At 42.0% G+C, this 22,697-nt stretch overlaps 2 protein-coding genes across 8 annotated transcripts in view; one reads left to right on the top strand and one right to left on the bottom strand.

Moving 5' to 3' along the window:
• The window catches only part of Fbxl13 (F-box and leucine-rich repeat protein 13), a 161,852-nt gene extending 157,175 nt beyond the window's left edge, over positions 1 to 4,677 (top strand). For 2 of the 3 annotated variants that reach the window (NM_177076.4, NM_001199632.1), the window contains 2 exons: positions 2,148 to 2,311; positions 4,387 to 4,677. In NM_177076.4, the coding sequence (NP_796050.2) occupies positions 2,148 to 2,311; positions 4,387 to 4,588 (366 nt within the window). In that variant the 3' untranslated portion in view covers positions 4,589 to 4,677. Of the gene's footprint in view, positions 1 to 2,147; positions 2,312 to 2,840; positions 2,934 to 4,386 lie in introns of all 3 variants that reach the window. The other variant, XM_006535728.3, reaches the window with a different exon arrangement.
• Fam185a (family with sequence similarity 185, member A) overlaps positions 253 to 22,697 on the bottom strand; it is a 63,411-nt gene continuing 40,966 nt past the window's right edge. For 3 of the 5 annotated variants that reach the window (XR_003955661.1, XR_003955662.1, XM_006535731.2), the window contains one exon: positions 253 to 684. Coding sequence is in view for 2 of the 5 variants with exons in the window: in XM_006535731.2 (XP_006535794.1) it covers positions 626 to 684 (59 nt within the window). In the remaining 3 variants the exon portion in view is untranslated. Of the gene's footprint in view, positions 685 to 6,399; positions 8,193 to 22,697 lie in introns of those variants that run through there. The other 2 variants (XR_003955660.1, NM_177869.4) reach the window with 1 other exon arrangement.

Below are 22,697 nucleotides of genomic sequence, written 5' to 3'. Positions count from 1 at the left end.
GGTCATATGTCAGTTAGAGGTTTTATAATGGTTAGAAAGAAATGATCAATGGATTTTTTTATCATGCCTGACATGTTGTTGGCTAATGTATACATATATATGTATATATACATACACACACATATATATATGTATATATACATACATATATATGTATATATAGTGTATATATAGCATATATATATTTATAGTGTATATCATCTGTTACTATGCAACCAATTACCCCAAAAATTGATGGCTTAAACTCACATATTTTTTTGAACTTTAAAACCAGATTTATTTGATTTTTAATTCTGTATTTCTATGTGTGCCTATGGGTGCACCCACAGAGGCCAGAGGTGTTGGACTCCCACTGGAGAGTTACAGGCTAAGAGAGTTAAGTAGCTTGATATGGGTGCTGGGAACCAAACTCAGGTCCATTGCAAGGGCAGTACACATTCTCGACCAGAGACATCTCTCTGGCCCAGACCTCTCTTATTTTGTTTGCTCAAACTCCAATGGCCAGCTGGTATCAGTTGGGTGGCTCTTCAATTACCAGCTGAGCTAGGGTTGTCCATGTGGCTGTGACCATCTGCTAGGTCCACTCAAAGCTGGCTGGTATGGTCCTCAGCTGAGAAGAGTTCTTTCATTGGACGTCGTGTTGCCCTCTCACAGGCTCTCTGAGCACTTGCCAGCCACCAGCACCTTCCAAGAAAACACAAGACCAAGCAGACTACAATTGTATTGCATTTTGAAACCCTTTCCAGAATCTAATTAAGACATGCTGTAGAAAGTTCAGAAGTAGTTAGGTTTTAAGGTGATACATTTCTAATACATTGCTAATTTTTAAAGTAATGTGCTTATAGTTCTTCCAAAATAGGAAGTAACTTCATTTAAACAGTTTCCCAGAAATTCAAAGGAAGTCGTGTTAGGAATAAAAATCTGTCCAGTGGGCCAAAGCTAGGATCTTGCATCTGAATCAGGAATACAGCCAACTCATCTCTGTCTCCAATTTCCAGCTCTTGAGTCATACCCCCCACCCCCCGACACACACACACACACACCACCTCCCTACTGAACACACGGAGCTTCCAAACTAGAGATGAGGGCTCCTTTCAAGTCTCTGTGACAAACCCTTCCACTCTGAGCTCCATCTGCCTGGACTGTCCCCTCACCTCAGTGTCCCTCTATAATGACACCAGATCCTCAGAGACTCAATTATTATGGCAGGGATGTCTAAATGAAGTTTTGTGAGAACCAGTTACAATTCTGAGTCTTCGTTCCAGGCATGTTCTGGAAACAGGGAATGCTTAGACAATGACAACATCTACTTTCTCATACTTGAAAAGTAGACATGTCAAACCACGGGGCTTTTCTGCATAATTCTCTTAACTTTACATTAAAAAACAGTGAGCTAAGCCTCATAGTATATGTTTTTTTTTTTTTTAAGCATTCGTATATATAAAGTAGGAAATTGAATCCAGTTGGAAAAATTCCTTTGGGGAGAGTAATCTAACTTACTCTACAACAAATTTCAGTTCAGCCATAAATCAAAAGCCAGACCCCAAGACAGTGAAATAGATTAGAAATGGAGTTGAATTAACTCTGCAGGACAGCTGACAGACTCGGATAGTAGAAGACTGGCCAAGATTTGTCTGAGACTTGCCCGGTCTGTTGCTTCTGTTTATCACCCTCTTGCCGTACAATGACTGCTCTCTGTCCATAACTGGGGCATTTATCCTTTCCTATGACCTACTAGAGATGCCCCAACCATCCGTTCTCATGGTAATCTGATCCTGTATGGAGATGAACATATATATATATATATAAATTTTCTGTAACATAGTGGTATTAAGCATACTTTTCCAAATTGGCAAAGCTTTACAGAGGATTTCAAGCATGAACAGATCTGTTGCTGTAGCATTTCCTAAGTTCCTCATAATGACACAAGAGGTATTAAATTACTAAAGAAAAATTGAGGGTTTCTCATCCAAACCAGAGGATGCTTAAGAACAACAACAAAACAACAAAATCACAAATCTGCTTGGTATCTCTTGAGGCAGGTATTTCACTCTTGCCATGCTTTTATTACTGCACCCTATATAAGATGCTGCCCTCCTGGAGGACAGAGCCACTCACTGACTGCTCCTTACTTTGGCTGTGTTCAGATTACCGATGCAGGGATGGAGATATTATCTGCAAGGTGCCATTATCTGCACATTTTGGATATCTCTGGCTGTATCCAACTTACAGACCAGATCATTCAGGACCTTCAAATAGGCTGCAAACAACTCCGGATCCTCAAGATGCAATTCTGCAAGTCCATCTCTCCGTAAGTAGGCAGCTGGACAGAAAAGGGCTTAGCAGTTCCCGGAGAGCTTGGCGTGTGGCTGTGCCATTTCTGATACACAACTTATATTTTGACTAATTGAAACCAACATTCTGAGTTGAACCAAGCAATTCCTTCTAAAACTAACTTCATAGTTTTATAGTCCTTCTACAGAAGCCTTTAATCTCAGCCCCTTCCTCTTTATGACCAAGCAGGTGCCTAAGTTAATTCTGCCCCTTATCACTGAGCTCTAGACCTGCTGCTGAAATGTATCGCCCCAAGGCATGAGAAAGCAACGACAAGCAGCTCCCTCACCACACACGGGAAACCCTTGCGTCTCATGGGTGTTGGGCTTCCTTCCAGTCTGGAAGCTTCTCTACTTGATGTTTGGACCGCAGACACAGTAATGAGTATTTGCACTGAAGCCTGTAGGTAAAATAGTGAAAGAGCTGGGACGTGAGGGACCAGAATCCAAAAAATGAGCTAACAGAGAAACACATGTTCTGCTGTTCTTTCCCTATGGCTGTGGAAGATGCTCAGGTCACCATCACTCTCGCCTGTGGCCCTGCAGACCACGAGCAGTGACCACACCCAGACCATTTTCCTTCTCTGTACTGAGTCAGAGGTAACTTCCTCCTTATGGTTGTTCCCAGGGTCCTACTATTTCATAAAATGTTTAATACCACCATTTTTATAGACACCCGTGTGACAAGATGGAGGGCAAATGCGTTGTGTGATGCAGTCATCACTTTTATAGAATCTAAAACTCCAAACTGTTAATGAGCACTGAAGTTCCTCTGGCTTGTAGCTGACTGAGGAGGTGTACTGCACAACCCACTACACATTTCCAAACTTAGCAATGAGTATTCGGCTTCATATCAACTGTCTGTGAGTCTCTAAAACCAGTGCTTTTCAGAAACCACAGGTAACATAGAAATTGGTTAGCTTTCAAGTCCTTTGCTTCCTAAGCAGGCATTTACTTTCCTTGTAAGTCAAGGATACTGCGGTCTCTTACTGTAATGTCCTTGTATCGAAGTCAACGTCAGCAGCCCTGGCGCACACACTGTTCAATGGTTTAGTTTTCATTGGAGACCTCGTCTACCTACTTAGTAGTAGTTTATTCCGAGGTATTCTCCCTCCCCCCTCTGTATGTGTGTATATATATGTATGTGGTTTTTTCAGTTATCATGAATGAGATTATTCCCTATTTTTTCCTTATTATGTTATTGGTATAGTTCCTCTTTTGCTTGCTTTATTGCTTTGGCTAGGAATATAAGCACGATATTGAATAGGAGTGAGATCGCATACTCTTGTCTCATTTCTGATTTTAGAATAAATAGCTCCCCCTAATGTGTTTGCTATAGGTTGTCATGTATAGTTATGTTCAGATATGCTTCTTCTATCCTTAGTTTTGATTAAGTATATGATCTTTTTAATATATCGCTCCATTTGACTATAAGTAATTCTGTTGAGAACTTTTACATCTCTGTTCATCAAGGAAGAACAAATATGTATGTTTCATGCACATGTATGTGTTCTTTGCTTTTTTATTTTTTCCTAAGAAAGACTAACAATATTTTTAATCATTTGGTCATGGACATCTTTGAGTCACAGCCTTCCAAAAAGAATATATACTAGAGACAAAACTAAATGGAGTTTAGAAGGTTCATGTCTCTCTCTGGGAGTCCGTCCCTATATCCAGAGGGGCTGTGAACTCTGGTCAAGAGCTCCTTTCTGAACATCAGCCTTCACAGAGTGGGTGGGTCAGGCTAGTGTTTCATCAAAGCAAGCTGAGTGCTCACTCAAAAGCATTGAACATGACTTCCATGCTCCTCCTGCTCCTGGGCTATGAAAAGTCTTCACCCCCTCAACTACCTGGTAAGGCCTGGATTGGCTAAGCTACAGATACTTGTGCCAGAGGAACCTGACTATTAGCACAATTCCCAAACTTCCCCTCATAGAACTGAAGCTCTGCATTAAATGTGACTGGTGACAGTTCTTAATTCCAAATTCAGTCCAGTTTGTGAACTGTAGAAATCACTTTCGCATCTCACTAATGTTAAGCACTGTCATTGCAGGGCAGCGGCTCAGAAAATGTCCTCTGTGGTCCAGCATCAGGAATACAACTCCGACAACCCTCCACATTGGTTTGGCTACGACTCTGAAGGCAACCCTCTTGACAAGATTCATAGTCGAGTACAACTTAGAACTTACTCAAAACTGATAGTCAAAGAGCCATTCAGCATCGACGAGGAGGATCCAGACTCCAAACACCAATAGGAAAACAAAACATCTACAACAATTTCCCTTCATTTGATGTAAATATTGTGAGTTGCTGGTTCTCAATAACAATGTCAAAAAGCAGTGCACATCTGCCCTTTTTATTTCATTTGCAAATGTCACCTTTATATAAATTAAGACTGCAAAGGTAACCTTATCAAGTTACCTTTTAAGATCTACTTACTTAATGTATGTGCGCGTGCACATATAGTGTGTGTGCAGGAGCCCACAAAAGCCAGACGAGGGTATTGGATGACCTGGAACCGATATTAAAGATGACTGTGAGCAGATGTGTGAACCTGGGTCCTAAAAGCCGGTAAGGACTTTTAACCACTAAGCCACCTCTCCAGCTCTAAACAAACTAATAGTTGAGGTGAACGGATCTGACCCCCGGTTACAATGTAGGAAACAGCTCCACGGCTTTTGATTTTTAAGAAGTAGAAACTGCTCTCCAGACAGGACTAGAAAGCATGGGAATTGGCAACATCTGGAGCCGCGGTGCTAACTGGGAGGGCCTGTGAAGCTTTAGTATAAATGACAGAAACATACGATTTTAAAGGCAAAAAGCAGCTTTCTTGTAATTTCCAGACATCTGACAATAAAGGAGAGCTAAAAGACAGCTCTAGATTCAACACTCAACAGAAGCCAGGAAAGAGAAACAAGAACAATGTGACCAGAAAGGAGGGGCACTCCTGGGACACCTTAGCTTCTTATCACTGGGACAACACAGGGATTTTAACTATGAAATGTCAAAAAGACACAAACCAGACACCTTTCAATCTTCTACGAAGAACTGGCCTTTAATTTCATGATTAAAAACTAATTTAATATGTTTTCTATCAAGGGCTTTCCCATTAGGGTCTGATGCTGACACAGCAGCTTTCCAGCTGCCACCACACACATTGTGACAGGGCAATGGCAGGAAGTCTCTCGCTCAGTTCCTCAGCTACTTACCTCTTAAATGACTCTAACTTCTTTGACTACAAATCGAAAATAAAGTTAAAACGTTTAAAGGATATTAAGAAGTTCTTTAGAAGCCTCTACGCCACACAATTGGGTATTGTTATCAGGTAAATGCTTTTAAACAATTTTCCTCCTCTTTGTAATCAGTGGCAGAAAGGCTTCTGGGAGTGGACAGCTCGTGAGTCTGTTAAACAGCAAGTTTGAAGAGCTGTGCCAAGGACCTAAGCTGACTATGGTCGGAGTGTGACTTCTAACTAAATTTGGAGATTTGTGGCAGCTGCATGAAAGTTGGCTTCAGAAGTCTGACCCCCGAGTGTTTCGTGTGCACAGCTAGGGAGACATAAAAGAGGCAGCTGGCTTTAAAGGAGTCCCATCTGCACAGGAGAAAAGGCCAAGGCCAAACAAACCCTGCTATACCGGGGAGACACTCAGCAGGTGGCTTCATGGTCAAAGCTTGTTTCAAACTTTTAATGTCTTTTGAAAACCAAGAATGAGAGGCCTGTTCATCACCCCGAGGAGATAAACTCTGGACCGAAGCAATGGAAGGGAAGGGAAGGGAAGGGAAGGGAAGGGGTTGCAATCAGGAAAACCAACTATGCAAGGAGGTGTAATCATAAACAATATGAGCTGAATTCTAACTCATGATCTTTTGGGTTATTTTGGCTACTTTTATCAACTTTATTTCTAGTCATGAAAATATTTTTCTAGTTGCCTGAGTGAAAAAATATTATAAAAACTGCCTTAGTGCCTTGCTGCTTCCTTTGCTTAACACACACACCACACAAACTATCCTGGCACGTGAGACATTCAGGCTTATATAAATTCTGATGGGACAGTGACAAACCAAGCAAGGGTGACTTTTTATTTCATAAATAAGAAATTAGAAAGTATATACAGAAATGGAATATTAATAAAAAGGAGACTCATATTTAGAAAAGTTTATTTAATATCACTGATTTATCTAAATCAAAATACACAACCCAACCAACTGATCTACTCAATACAGCATAGTTTTTAATGTTACAGTTGACATTTCTAAAGAAATGGAATCCATGAAGTGACTCTCTAAAGCACACCGCTGTCAAAGTGCCCTGCACTTTCATAGTCAGCCGACAGAACAGCAGCTCTTTCCCACAGGGAGGTCCATCCTAACCCACAGAAGACCAACTAAAACCCGGCAGCATCGCTTTCCCCACATAAGGGTTTATTCACAAGTTGGAGGCAGTGATGACTCAGGAGGGACATAGTAAGAGGGAAGTCTTTCCCATGGGAATTCCGATACCAGGAATCCTGAGCTGACTCCAATGGCTGCCACGTTTTCATAACCATTTCTAGTGGGAGTGGTGTACATACCTAGGATATTCTCATAATCATGTTAAATAACTTGGCCAACCAAGCAGAGATTGTTCCAGCTTATAAGAAAGTCAGACATTCAGGGCATGAGAGAAGGACTCTGTTTTGCCTGAAGAGGGGCTGCACTAGGAAGGTGAGCATGTGGTTGTCTTTAGAAGACGAGGTGACCATTAGCTGAAGCCAGTAAGAAATTACATCATCCAGGTATAAGGAAGCCGATTTTCCCTATAACTCTTGGCAGAGTTCTCCCCGCAGCTCCTAGATAGCATCCTCAGCCTGGACAACACTTTTATCCCGGCCATGTGATACACTAAGCGGAACCCCAGCATAAGCATCTACATAGACTCCGGTGAGGGAACGCTATCTGAAGTTATTAAATCTGGGGTAGCACTGTTCTCTTGCCCCCATCCAAGGTTCTGCATTTTATTTCTTCGGTGAAGAAGCGTGAGGAAATCTGCCATTGCATTTGGGCTGCGAGGCATTCCTTTGCCAGTACGCGCATGCTGGGTGTTCACCGTCCGTTAGTCACTCAGTAGTTACCGAGGCCATCAAACTGTCACAGTAGCACACAGTACCAGGGTTCAAGAAGCCTTAGCTTAGTAATGGCGCTAAAGCACAACCACAGTGTCATGTCTGACATCACTAATTAGGTCTGGCAAAGAGAAGCCACAGAGTGCTTTAGGAAAAAGGTAAACGTTCTCAACTTAGTAAGCAAAAATTAAAAATAAAAATCATCTGCTGAAGCTGCTAGGCCCTACAGTCAGGGTGGACACACTGTTTGTGAACTTGTAAAGAAGAAAAAGAAAGGCATCTAGTTTTGATATTGGGACTAAACTGGTAAGGGCTTTGGCCAGAGTAAATAACTGCTTAGTTGTATAGAAAAAGCATTTGGCTGTCATATGTGTTTATATTAAAAGCAAAAACCCCACAGTGTACAGCGTTGATACTGTTTGTGGTTTCAGGTATCACTGGAGGTCCTAAGACATATCTTGGGGACTTTTATAATCTGGAACAGAACAACAGACAATGAATAGCGGAATTACATACACATTTTGCAGAAGCGCCTGAAACCATTCACCAGAACTCACGGGCAACGCTGTTGTTTTTTATGTTTCTATGAACACTGGCGTCTGCTTGTTAGTCCACGTCCAAAATCCAATGCACTGAAACCGCGCTCAGTCCGGCAGCTTCAGGGACTGAAACCAGCTCTGATGCTGGAAGCTTACAGTGCCTTTGGGGGCAATGGCATTTATCCATCTCTCGTGTTTGCTTGCTTGATTCATGAGTCCTGAAATACAAAATTGCACCAAGTTCAGTTTACCAGCCAAGAACAATATTGAACTCACTGATCTTACTAGTGTATGTCAAAAGCCAGACATACCTAAGAAAGAGTATCTTGGTGAAAAAGGGTTGAGCCGGGAAAGCCGCAAAGATGTTACAGAGCTTTGTTCCTCTTTTGCTTGAGATGAAGCTGTGATATTTGTACTGCTTTTAAAGTAGTTTAAAAAAGAGAATTCTATGGATGCGTAATTAAGCTACTTGTATGTACGGTACACAACAGTCTGTTTGACAAGTGTAGACATCTGGGAAGTCAACTTCCCAGTCAAGACAGTGAGCACATCACCCAACCCCACACTTCCTCCCACACTGTGATCTGCGAGCTTTCATGCGCCTTCCATCCCCCAGAGACCTGTGTGTTAAAGGCTTTATCACCCACTGCACTATGGGAAGGGTGTTAACTTTAGGAAGTGGGTTCAGTGGCAGGCCTTTCGGCCACTGGAAATGTACCCTCCAGGTGGGCAATGAGGTCCCAGCCCCTCTGCATCCTCCTCTCACTTTGCAGCCCTGAGGGGAGCAGCTGCAGTGTCCCTTGTCCCTTGCTATGATGTACTGCAGCTTTAGCACAGGGCCTAAAGGTAAGAGGCCTGCTTATCAGAGACTGGCGCTTCCATAGCTGTGAGCCCCAGTGTTCTTGCTGTGAGTGGATTAGCTCAGACGCCTGCTATGGTAACAGAAAGAAGACTAACACATTTTCCCTGCCTGCCATTCCTCCTCACTCCACAGTCTAGTGACCGGTGATCTGCTTTGTCATGGTGGACTGTTTGAATTTCCTAAAACTTCACATAAATGGAATTGTACTTTTAAACATGTCTTTTTTAACAATCATTTTGAGGCTGTATCACTTTCCAGGTTGTTGCTGGTAGTTTTCCCTAAGCAAGCTCATCAATACTCGTTGAGTGTTCACAGTGGAATCCACAGAACTTCTGGGACAGCTCCTCCCCGTAACCTCCACTGTTTCTGCTATCTTAGCTTAGTCTCTTCACTCCGGGGTTCTGCTGGTTCTGTGTTGCTCTCCTGACCCTGTGTGTGGTGGCCGTAGGGCAGACCCTTTGCTTCTCAGTGAAGTTATTATGCCGTCCCGCTATCAAGGTACCAGAGTAGTCTCTCTCCTGAGAGCCACCACAGTTTGCACTTAAAAGTCACAACTGAGCTTTGAAATAAACATGGAGGAAAGACCGAAAATCCTTAACTTTTTGCTGTTGCACATCATTTAGCACCAGTAAGAAAGCATTAACAACAGGAAGAGCTGGACCCTTGCCTTCGTGTGCAGGTCACATCGCTGCCCCCGCCAGTGGGTTTACCTGCAGTGAGAGGCTGGTCTACTCATGTCCTTCTGAAGCAGGTGAACCAAGAACACAGGGCCGCTGCTGGCAGCAAACACTCCGGGGAGTGATTTCAGCTTAGCCTCCGTGCTCAAAGGCGAGGGAGGCACTTCACAAACTTCTATTACGTTGTAACCGTCCTATCTTGTTGACAGCTTTCACTGAAAGCTCTTGGTACTTTGGCCCGGATCTGTGCGGATGCTATTCTAGGCCTTCAGATGGTTCTTGCAACGCACTGGAACCTGGGGTTTCAAAACCTTAGTTCTTATGTGCCTCTTTGCCTGAAAAAGGAGACAATTTTCCTGTGGCTAAGAAATGGGTCACCCTATTCTTAGGTAGTATGGTTTCCAACAAGTGGGAGGAACAGTTTCTGCAACATGCTTAATCCTGCCATTTACTCTCTAGACTCCGACTCCAGGTTTTCCCAAATACATACCAAGTTCTTTCTAGTTAACTCAGAGCACCCCTGATTCCTGGGAAGCAAGCAGCTCTTAGGTTTGCCCCAGGGCAACTTCTGCTCCTACCCTCTACAGCACACTAAGCTGCAGTGCACCGGGGCCAGAGGACTCTGCTCTCACAGAGCACACCCTGGCAGACACACATCCTTAGTAGTTAGGGCTCTTCAGGCATGTATAATGACCAATCAGCTCCCCCATTTACCAGCTGGCAAGGAAATGAATGTCACACCTATGAAGCAATGAGCTCATCATTAATCTGACCTTTTATCACTTTTGACATATACATTTTATACACGAAACCTAACCACACACAAATTCTCCTCCAAAGTACAAATGTTTAAATTCTGTCAGAAGTATTCTAATCTTCTCAATAAAAGCACAACCAAAAATATTTTAACAAGAAGTCATTACAACAGAAAATATCTTTGAGCTAGTCCAAATGGTCCCCCATCCATTAAATTACCCTTCAGCTCCTTGGAGTAATGAAGGTAGTAATTGTGTAGGCACAGAGCAGGGACGAACCGTAGTGGCTCTTCCTCAGACCTTTCCTCGGCAATGTCTGATTCTCTCTGTTGTATTTCTCAGCTCAGACTCTGTAGTTCAGGTTTTTTTTTTTTTTTTTTTTTTTTAAATTTACAACTCCTAACCTTTTGAGGATAGGGAATACAGCTATAGTTTTATTTTCCTATTCTGCTAATTCTATTGTCCGAGTCGATTCTGCGATGACAGGTCATATTTTCCCTCGTGTCTCTGCCTCCCCAGTGCTGGGATCACAGGGGAGACGGCATGCATCATTCTTTCTTTGCTCTTTGTCTGAGAATCTCTGGCAGAGGCAGACATTGCGACTGTTGCCCTGTTTTGTCTGAGAATCTCTGGCAGAGGCAGACATTGTGACTGTTACCCTGTTGAATGTGGAGTACTCATTTCTGTAACTCTACAGTTTTGTTTAAAGATGTAATTAGATTGCTTGGAACAGCTTCTGTCTCAAATCTCTGCTTTTAGGTGTTCGGCAGTTCTAAAGCAGTGGTCAGTCTAAGACCTGTTTGGTGCCCACTACCAAGTTCTTCACTTACCTAGAGCTCCTTGTTAGGCAATGCTATTAGACCGGTGTGGTGGCACTGCATGTGACATGGACCCAGGCAGGCTACCCGAGCTCTCCCTCTCTCCTACATTCTACTTCATTTCCCTGCCAGTGGCCGTTTGCTAGGGATAGCTCCTCCCCTCTGTCCTCTGAGTCTCATCTGATCCAAGCCCTGCTTGTTACCAGGGATTGTGTACCCAAAACACATGGTGCACCTCTGCTCTTCCTCCAGTCCAGTATCCCTACCCTTCCCTCAGCCTGTCTCCTTCCTTTGATACTCACCTGATCCTATTGCTACCAGGGATCTTGTAGCCAGCACATACTGCTTGTACCTGGGGAGGATGCCTGTACTCCCCATTCCTAGTTTCCATTCTGATAGCCCTAGTCCAGTGGCAGCTTGCCATGGGTAGCCTCCTCTCTGCCTGTCTCCCTTCTTTTAGGGCTCACCTAATCCCATCGGCAACTAGGAACCCAGTAGTTACCATTGTAAACAGACTCAGCTAAGCTACCTCTGGTCTCTACCGTTCCCCCAACTCCAGCCATCTATCATATCTACCCTGCAGTTATTGCCTGGTTTCCTACACCCTGTGCCCAGGTTCAGTCTGGTATGTTCCCTGAACTCTAGCCTCTTTGTACCATCTCCAGAGTGTGCCAGCTCATTCTGATCAGTCCTATCTGTGTGATTCCTAATGCCAGCCTTGGCCCTGGTCACACAGCTTGTGGGTCAATCTAGTGTGGTGAGTCCTCAGGACCCCAGGTCATCTACATTATATCCAGCCTCCAGGCCTAGCCTAGGTGGCATATTTGTACGCAGATTTAGTCTGGTGAGTCCCTGTAACCCCATCTACTCCAGCCTCATCCAGTCCTTAGTCCTTGCCTCAGCTGTACAACCTATAGGCCATCCTAGCCTGAGGAAGCCTAGAATGTCACATCAACACACAACCAAAGAAAGAAATCCACATGCCCTGGGCTCATCAAACAGACACAAATAAAGAGAAACAGGTAGGCTAACTGCAGATCTTCACCTCTCCTTCACAGCCGCCAAACACAATGTCCAGTCTGCTCTGCAGCAGACCACCTGCTATGGTCTCTCCTCACTTTGCCTTTGTTCCGGGGACTAAGCAGGTCCTGGTGAACACCCTGCTTGACTCCCTCCTGTGCACCCCTTAGCTCCCCACCTCCTAGATCACTCCCATTCCTAAGTGTCAGCCCCCAAGACCTAGAAACACATTCTACCTGGACCCTCCAGTGGCTACAACTATTAGAATCCCAGAAGAAACGTCCTACCAGGCAGCACACAACTAGCCACCACACTTGCCTAAGACCTAGATAGGGCAACAGAAAATTAGGGACAAAACACCCACCCAAAAAGATGAAACCCAGGTATTAATTACACTTAGCACTAGGTATTAGGTATTATTATTAGCACTTAGAATTACAATCTTCCTGACCGCAGATGCATAGACTCCAGAATGAAAACACAGTGACATCCAGAACAATGTGCCTCTACTAGAGCTCAACAGCCTTAGCACAGCAGGCCATGAGTACTGCAGTATGGCTGAAGAGGAAGAAAAAGACCCTGACACAGCTTCCATGAACACATAAAGGGCCTTAAGGAGGAAATGAATAAATCCCTTAAAGCCTCTATAAAAACACAAACAGAGGAAGGAAATAAATAAAACCATTCACGACCTGAAAATGAAAACACAATCAGTGAAGAAAACTCAAACTGAAGGAAATCCAGAAATGAGAGCTCTGGAAACTTCAAACAGGAGCCTCAGAGGCAAGTCTCACCGGCAGAAGAATGGATGGAGAGAGAATCTTGGGCACTGAAGACACGATAGAAGAAATGGATAACTCAGTCAAAGAAAATGTTAAAGCTGAAAAACTGGCACAAAACATCCGAGGATCTTGGGACACTCTGAAAAGGTCAATCTAAGAACATCAGGAATAGAAGGAGAAGAAAAAACCCAAGTCAAAGGCACAGAAAATATTTTCAACAAAATCATAGAAGAAAATATCCCTAACCTAAAGGAGATTACTATAAAGGTAGAAGAAGCTTACAGAATATTAAATAGACTGGAAAAAAGAGTCCCCATATATATATATATACCTCCATCCCCAATCAACATTGTCCACGGGTGGCCTCACGATGCAGAGGAACTGGGGAACAGGCTTGTAGCTGGGTATAAACAACCCAGGTGACTGTGTCACAGGACAGCTCTGAAACAGACAGGTTAGATTATATAGCTTGGGAAGTGGGGAGGAGAGGAACAAGGACAAGGGAGGAGTGCTGATGTGGGGGAGGGGCCTTCAAAAGGTTTCAGTTTAGATCAGCTTATAAGATCAGTTGAGATTAGTAGACTGCTGGTTACATGATTCTGAGAAGCCAGTTTTATGGCAGGGAAATAAATTTAACTAACTTTGTTATTATGATGTGGCCTTTGTCACTATGGAATTGAGTAGGCCCAAGCCTGAGGCAGCCATACTCCTGCCATGCTGAGAGTCATCTGGGTTATAGGCAGCACTCTACTGTCCCTCATCATGCTTGGGAACACATGCCCTTGTCACATAATAATCAAACTGCTAAATATATAGAACAAAGTGGGATATTAAAAGCTGCAAGGGAAAAAGTAACATATAAAGCAATATATGAAGACAGACCTATTAGAATAACACCTGACTTCTCAATGGAGACTTCAAAAGCCAGAAGCTAGCCTAGAATAATATAATAAATAATAATATAAAATATCTCTGGGTAATTCTAACCAAGCAAGTGAAAAACTTGCATGATATAGACTTTAACATATTAAGGAAGATATCAGAAAATGAAAAGATCTCCTATACTCATGGATCTATAGGGGATAATAATAATAAAACTAAATATCAAGAAAACAACCCCCCCTTTTTAAAAAAAAATAAGCAAGATAGAATTCTCAAAGGAGGAAACTCAAATGGTCGAGAACAAGGCAATGTTCAAAATCCATAGTCATCATGGAAATGCCAATCAAATAGCCTTGAGATTTCATCTTACAGTTGTTGCTATGGCTAAGTGATCACAAATGAGATCATGCTGGTTAGGATTAGAGTAGGAGGGAGACACTCATCCACTGCTGATGGAGTGTAAACTTGTACAGCCAGGATGGAAATCAGGGGAGTGGTTCCTCAGAAAGACGAGATTAGCCACCTCAAGACCGAGCTACACCACTCTTGAACATATACCCAAAGGGCACTTCATCCTGCCATAGAAACACTTGTTCAACCCTGTTCACAGCTGTTCTATTTATTCATAATAACCAGAAACTGGAAACAACCTAGATATCCTTCAATAGAAGAATGGATAAAGTACATGTGGTGCATTTTCACAATGGAGTATTATTTAGCTGTTTAAAAAGAAACACAAGAAATCCACAGGCAAATGGATGGAACTAGAAAAAAAATTCCTAGTGAGATAAGTCAGACCCAGAAAGACAAATATGGCATGTATATTCTTACATGTGGATATTTGCTGTTATATTAATGACAATGAAGCTATGGCCCATAGAGCCACAGAGATTAGTTACTAGCAGAAAGGCAGGACAGATAGATCTTGTAGGAAGAGGAAACAGAATAGGTAGTTATGCATAGACAGGTAGAGGGCTGGAACCAGGAGGATCAGGTGGGAGGTGGAGACAAGTGAGAGGAGGGAAGGAGAGGATGCAGAGAGCAGCTAAAAGTAGGGACCTTAGGAGGGGTAGAACAGAAACAACACAGGGAAGCTGCCTAGAAGACACACACATTTGAAGGCCATTAAATGAAATTGCCAAAAATGAGGGAGACAGATTCCCCAACTGGATATCTCTTGTGACCAAATGAAGCTTCCAATATCTGAATTGGAGTAAATCTAATTGAATTGTTGGCCAAAGGGGTCCCATGGCAATCCCCAAACAACGCAGGCTGTTGTCAAGACTATCAGTTGTTCTCCACAATTTGACAGTAAGGCTCCAGTGCTGAAGAGCACACCTGCATAGTTCACTGAGCATGGAGAAGTCAAGCTGCGGCCTACATAAAGCCCTCTCCCCTCTTTCAGAGTCTTTGGCACAGGAAGGTAGTACTCTGAATTACCAAAGGAGAAATGTAAACAAGAACCCAGCCACAAACCCTTTGATCTACAATGTTGTCCTGCCTGCAAGATGTACTAGTGCAGTGGTCACAAAGCTTGTGGTAAAAACCAATCTATATCTTACTGACTTAGGCCCACTCCATGAGACAGAACCCATATGGAACACTGCTTGAGTAACCAAAAACCTGAAACTAGATAGCTCAGGGATGTGGGAAAACCAAATACTATGGTTTAAAAATAAACAAACAAACATTGGGACTCATTTTATTGCTTATGCAGATCAGTCCCTTGCTCAGCCACCATTAGAGAAAGCTTCATCCTGAAGCAGATGGGAACAAATAGACACACCGCCAGACATTATGCAGAGAAAGAGAGAACTTGGAACACTCAGCACTAAATGGGATGTTTCCATCAAGTCCCTCGGGATTTGATGTTTCCATCATTTCCCTCTCCTCAGGCCTCAGTGGAAGAGAAAGCAGAGCCAGGGGAATGGAGGACACCAAGGAAACAAGGCTCTAACCAACAAAGCTCATATAAACTCACAGAGATGGAGGCAGCATGAACACAGCAAGGTTCTACACAGAGTCCTCAGTGTATATACTATGGCTTCCAGTTTACTGTTTTTATGGAATTCCTGAATGTGAAAAAGAGTAGATCTCTGATTCTTGTGGCTTCTTGTGGGTCTTTGTGTCATCTGTTTTGTCTAATGCTGATGAGTTACTTTATATGTTATTTTATTATTGTCTCTTAGAAGCCTGTTTGTTTTCTGAGAGACAGGAAGTAGATCTGGGTGGGAGAGGAGTTGGGAAGATACTGGGGGGAGTAGAGGGAAGGGACATTGTAATCAGGATATATTATTGAGGAAATAAGGAAACAAGAACCACAAGTAACATGAAAGGCTAAGACAGTGTATCCCCCAAATCCATCACTTACATAAAGTTGCTCTCCAGTGAAAATTATCTAGATGAACATGATTTAATGAGATTAGCAATAAATGTCTGAGTGATGCCCAAGAAAACACAAATGCACCTAATGAAAAAAGGAAGAAAATGGAGGATTTGAAATCTGAATTCAGGAAAGAAATATTCAAGACAATGCAAGCAGAAATTAAGATGATCTGAAAAACTCATTAGCTGAACTGGAAATTGCAGGGCAAGCCTTACAAATAGAGTGGATAAAGGAGAACAAAGACTAGCAGGACTTGAAGACAAAGTAGAGCAATGAGACCACACAAACAGGCATATGAAAAAAATAAAATAAAAACACACAAAGGGAACATGCAGGGACTACGGGACATCCCATAAAGACCGAAGCGTTGAGTATAGGCAGGGATGAAAGAGAGGACTCCTCAGTGTCACATACAGATACAAGCAGCAGACAGCACTCAGATAGACAGGGCCAGAAAAGAAACTCACAGCACAGCAGAGCATAGTGAAAGCAAAGAGTACTGAAAGCTGCAAAAAGAGCACAAGTCACACACAAAGGAAAACCAACCTACATCACTGTGGCCAGGAAAACTATCTGCCATAGTCAAGAAGGAAGAACTTGCCAGAGTATAAACAGGCCGAAAGAACTAGTGCCCACCAATTCAGCCCTTGTGGAGAGAGTTATTAATCTGTATTAAAGAGAGAAGTGTAGCCAAGAGACTGCAGAAAGAAAGCAAACGAAGCTGTGATTACATAGCTAGGCACACAAACAGAAAGCACAGCAATAAAATGACTACAATCAACACATACCTTTCAATGATAACAGTAAACATCAATGGCTTCAACTCTTCCAAATCAAAAGATACAGGCTGACAGAACTAAAATCCATCTCTCCATTGTCCACAAGAAATTCAGCTTTAAATATAAATACTTAGAATGCAAGGTTGTGAAAAGTAGGTGTCACTATCCTAAGTCTGACAAAAGATTTCAAACCAAAGCTAATCACAAGACATAAAGAGGACATTTCAGTCCAACCAAGAGAACAGTTAACCAAGAAGCCAACACAATGGCTTCACCAAACTATGCCCCAAACTATGGCACACCCAATTACTGGAATTATAGGCACAGACTAAGTAAACTCAGTAGGTGATTTCAGTACCCCACTTTCACCAACACATAGGTCATATGGGAAAAAAACAACAGCAAAAGTAACGTCAGAATTAAATGACATTATACACCAAATAGACATAAGAGATCTGCAGAAAATTCCATTCAAATGCCAAAGTACATGCATTCTACACAGCAGTCCATGGAAGCTTAAGACATTCCGAGACAAAACCCAAACCTTGATAAAATGAGAATAACTGAAATAATTCCATGTATTTTATGTGGCCAGAGTGGAACAAAGTTTAAATTCAACAGCAAGCAATTTTCTAATAATTACATAAACTTGGGGAGATTATACAATACACACTGAATGACAAATGAGTCACAGTAATTAAGAAAGAAAAACATTCCTGGAACTAAATTTAAATGAAAACACAGCACAATAAAACCTCTGGGAAAACATTAAAAGCCACCCTTAAAAGGAGAAATTTATAACTCTCACCTCCTACATTAAAAATCCAGAAAAAACACAAATAAATGACTTAATGATGCAACTCAAGAATTTGGAAAAAGAACAAACCAAACCCAAATCTAATAGATGCCAGGAAAAAATAAAATCCAGGGCAGAAATTAATGAGATAGGATCAAACAACACAAAGAATCAGTGTTCGTTGAAAAAATAAGATTGACAGACTCTTGGCCAAACTAACCAAAAGAAAAAGAGAACCCAAATTAACAGAATCTGAAACAAATAGGCAAACATTACCACAGATACAAGTTCAGACTATTATAAGGGGATGCTTAATAACTTAACTCCAGTAAGTGAGAAAACTTAAATGGACAAATGTCTACATTTATCCAAACCATCAGAGATAGAGCAAGGCGTGCATCAACAGACCCATAAAGTCCTCAGTGTAAGAAACTCCAAGTCCAGATGGAGCCATAGCCGAACCAGAATTTCAAAGAACTACAGTCAACACTTCTTAAATTATTTAAAGAGACAAAACTAGAAGGAACACTTCCGAACTCCTCCTAAGAAGACAGTTAAATTATTCTACTACCTAAACCAGACAAAGCACTACAAAAGAAAACTTCAGGCCAATATCCCCGAGGAATACAGACCAAAAATCCCCAAAAGAACACCTGCAAGTTTAATACAGGCAAAGTGTATCCTAACGATACAGGGATGGCTCAGCACACAGAAGTCAATAAATGTAATGAATCATGTAAGAAGACTGAAAGACAAAAATCATCATGATTATCTCTACAGATGCAGAGAAGGTCTTGACAAAATTCTAGACCCGTGTGAGCACAGGGCTCCACTCCCTCCAGAAGGCGAATCTAACAACTCTTCAGAAGCTTGTCCCAATCCCCTCAGCTCAATTGGCCAGGCTCTGCAGCTCTCCCAACTGTACTGGAGCCTCCTGGCCATCCAGCCTCCATCAAAGCCACCACGAGCACTCTTCTCATTGGTATTTGCTTCTCTGGACCACTTTGTAAAGTGCCTGAGGTCAGTGTCTTGACAACCGTTGTTTTATTATTCCTCTACGACTGTTTCGGTAAGGGATAACTTATTCCCTGCCACTGCATCTTGCCTGGGAGATCTAGCTTCCTCAAAAATGACATATAAATGCTATCCACTCTTTATAGCCAAAGCTTACAATGATCAGAAGCGAAACCTGATTCCTTTTGGTGGACACTAACAAAGGCAATGTCTGATGGTATTCCCCAGATCTCACGTTGTTAAGGAAACAGAAGGAAAAGCAGTGATCTGAAAACAGTTCCTACACTGACTAATTCTCTGTCAACATATGTGAATATAGGCTTCAGGAAGTCTTGCATATAGAAACCTGGTAACACTGTTTCAAGTTACTGAATTTCCCCCCATGTTGTCCTAAACATATATATGACACTGATAAATGGCGTCTGTGTATTCTAAAAACAGTAGTTATTTCTAAACACTGTGTCAAAGACCACAGGTTTTTTTTTCTTATTTTCAGAGTAAGAAAAGCTGTCCTGAAATTTTAAAAATTAAAACTATGAATTAATATCACTGAAATGTTGAAATACTTCTTTTCCAACCTATGGCCTAATTTCTGTGTGTGCGTGCAGGTGTGTGAGGCCGGCGGACAACCTCTGGTATTGTTCCTTGGGTGTTATCCACTCTATTTTCAAACATGTTGATATCCCTATTGAGTTTTTGAATTCAGTTTCATCAATTTAGATGAGAAACCGAGAACGGTCTGGAACTCACTGTATCAATGAGACTGGTTGGCAGCCCAGGAGGCTGCCTGCAACCGACCGTTTGTTTCTGAATATGTGGATATGGGTTCCAGGATCTAACTTAAGACCTCATGCTTACAAGGAAGGATTTTATTGGCAGAGCCTCTTCTCCAGCCCAGTTTTCCATTCTAAATCGTAACAGCACTGCACTTGATGGCATGCTGGGAACAGAAACATGGTGGTTTACTATGACTACGAATGGATGCGTTTATGTATTTTACCCTGCAGTTGAACTGAAATGAAGCTGAACAATAGTGCTGGCTTCTGTATGAGATCACAGGACAAACGTTAGGCTTTCACCGTTCCTCTTAACACTCTTTAGATATGGACTTTGTAGCACCGGTATTTCAGGGTTTAGACTCTAGATATAACCACACTTAAGTCTCATATCTAAATTGATGAAACTGAATTCAAAAACTCAATAGGGATATCAACTTATTTAAAACACATTAGCAAGGCCATTCACAACCTGTTCGATTTGCCACATATGGACAGCGCACAAACAGAATCCCGACTCTCAGGAAGATCAGAAAATGTATTCCGAGAGACTGCGCATGGCACCAAGTCTCAGTACGTAAGCACTTGAACCCCTGGCCTTCCTTTTGGCCTTAGAACAGCACGAGACGCTTATAAATGACTCCAGGAATTACGTAAGCCAGAGTTATTTTTTCAGTAACAGAGCAGAGGGAACAGAGAACAGGACCTGGAATTACAGTAACACGTGAAAACGCTATGCACAATTTGAGCCTAACGGGCTACATCTGAGTGGGATGGCTTCGTTCAGGAGTTACCCAGGACTTGGGCTGCAGATACGACCCAGAGCTCTAAGGTAGTATTTCTGTTTCTCTGCCTCAGAGACTATCCAGAAGTCCCAGGTAAGCTCTCAGCTACTTATAACAATAACCTACACATAAAGCTGCTTATTCTTTCTAAAATTAGGTTCCCAGTGAGACATCTGTGCAGAAAAGAACAACCTGATCTGATTTTCTGAGTCAGTCTCTTTATTTTATGCACTTGATATACAAGGCCTCTGGCTTTAGGAACCTAACACTTTAAGAATCAAAGCATAGTACATAGGTTTTCTTTCCTTTTTAAAATATAACTCTTTATTATTATTATTTTAAAAACATGAATTTACTAATTGATTTTTTTATTGTTTCATTTATTTACATTCCACTCCCACTTCCCAGTCCCCCCTCCAAGAGTTCTGCACCCCATTCCCCTTTGCCTCTGAGAGGGTGCGCCCCACCCCCTTGTCATCCACCCACCCCTAGTTCACCCTTCTACTGGAATCGCCCTTCTCTGGGGTGTCAAGTCTCAGTTTTTCTTAACCCCCAAATCCGTTCTGACAGACCCGAGAGACTGTCCTGGCTTCTTGTGAGGCCCTGTCCTGCAACTCTAATGGCCTCTGTGGAGGCAGCACCAGATTACCCGGGGCTCAGGCGCCTAGGAGTCCCTCTGCATCTCTGTCAGAGGATTCTGCTGACCCTGTCTGTGCAGTGAGCAAGAAAGGCCTCTTTCTTCTGCAATTTGACCTTTTCTGGTTCAGGAAGTAGAGCCAGAGTTTAAAAGCTAAATACACACGAAAAAGAAAAGAGGCCAAGAAGCTTTAAAAACCAGTACATACCATGCATTTACTGGTCTTTTCCTTCCACCCAAACTGTGAAAGATCTACTGATGTTGCTGATGTGAGGCAGCTGCTGTAGAGGGCAGGCCTCTAACCTTTCCCCACAAGAAATTTAAAATGATCTTTGTAATATACAAATCTGAATGTATGTGAATCCTGGGTTAAAGCGTTTCAATGTTCTTAATATAAAATCCAAATCAGCTGACCTCACCCAACTTCTCAGTAACCTTTGAATCCTCTTTCCCCTGTTTTCTTACATTCTAGCCATGTTTGATTCCCAACTCATCTTAATCTAATGTAAATGTGGTACCTCCATACTGCACAGTACCACACATCACACACCCTTATTACACATGGATATCAGGCACTGTCTCAATAGAATACAAACTACTCGGGAGGCAGAACGCCAGGCTCCTGCATTCCTAGTTTCTAGAAATGTTTAAGTGACTGTCCAAAGAAAAACAGGAAAGGACAGAGAGAAAAAGAGCTAGTCTGGAGAAAGATAATTTCTCTCTGTCTCTTTCCCTCTATATACACATGTATATAATCTATAATATATATGCACAGCATATATATACATACACATATATACACACATATACATATATGTATGCATGTATGCATGCATGTATTTATGTGTTAAGGTAGAACTGGTTTATTGGAATGGATATGAACAAGAATAATGAAATCAGGCACCAATTTGAAGTCACAGACACAAAAACAATAGCTAAACTCAAAAGAATAGGAATTTTAAATTACGTTTCAGAAAGGCATATGATCCCATGAGTAGCAAGATGAAAAATATACTGAAGTAGCATTCATTTATAATTCAAAACATACTTACACATGTAAATCATTAGATTCTGTTAAGATTCGGAGCATGGCTACATTTTTATTAAGGAATAGATAACTTGGCTCTATAAACTCAAGAAGTCAGGCTATGCATGGTGACACATGATTAGAATCCCGGGACTTCCAGGCTGGGCAACTCAGGAGACCTTGCCTAACTAATGCAGACAAAATCAACCCACTACACGTCTCATGTTGATCCTTAGCACAACTGACATACTCTTGATATTCATCTGGGTTTTATCTTGTAATTACGATACTGCCCACCAGGCAACGATTAGACCCTGGGAATGTACAGATTTTTTTTCATTTTCATCATACTTTTACCAATGTGCACCTTTGTTTTTAGCAGTCTGTACTCTAAATTCTCACGACCTATAAAAAGAACTTTTAAAACCTACACTTGATTGTATGAAGAACACCCTCTTATGTTCTTCCTGGAGCATAGCTCATGGGTAAGCCTGCAGCAGAAGTACATGTACAGGAACATGTAGATGTTCATTTCAGGTTCCTTCCTGATGACACTGAGTTAGAATTTAAAGGGAAACATCAGCCTTTACTTTAAAAGCCATTAAAGCAAACATCTGAAGATAGTGCATCTAGATGTAATAAAAAATGTACAAGAATTATTTAATTTGTGAAACTAAGAATCTATCATATCAAAAGAGCAAGTTTACAGTATGCATAGCAAACAAGA

Source organism: Mus musculus, chromosome 5 (genome assembly GCF_000001635.26).
Source record: "Mus musculus strain C57BL/6J chromosome 5, GRCm38.p6 C57BL/6J".
Taxonomy (NCBI): domain Eukaryota; kingdom Metazoa; phylum Chordata; class Mammalia; order Rodentia; family Muridae; genus Mus; species Mus musculus.
The sequence above is the reverse complement of the archived record's forward strand: the minus strand, read 5'-3'. Positions and strand labels throughout refer to the sequence as shown.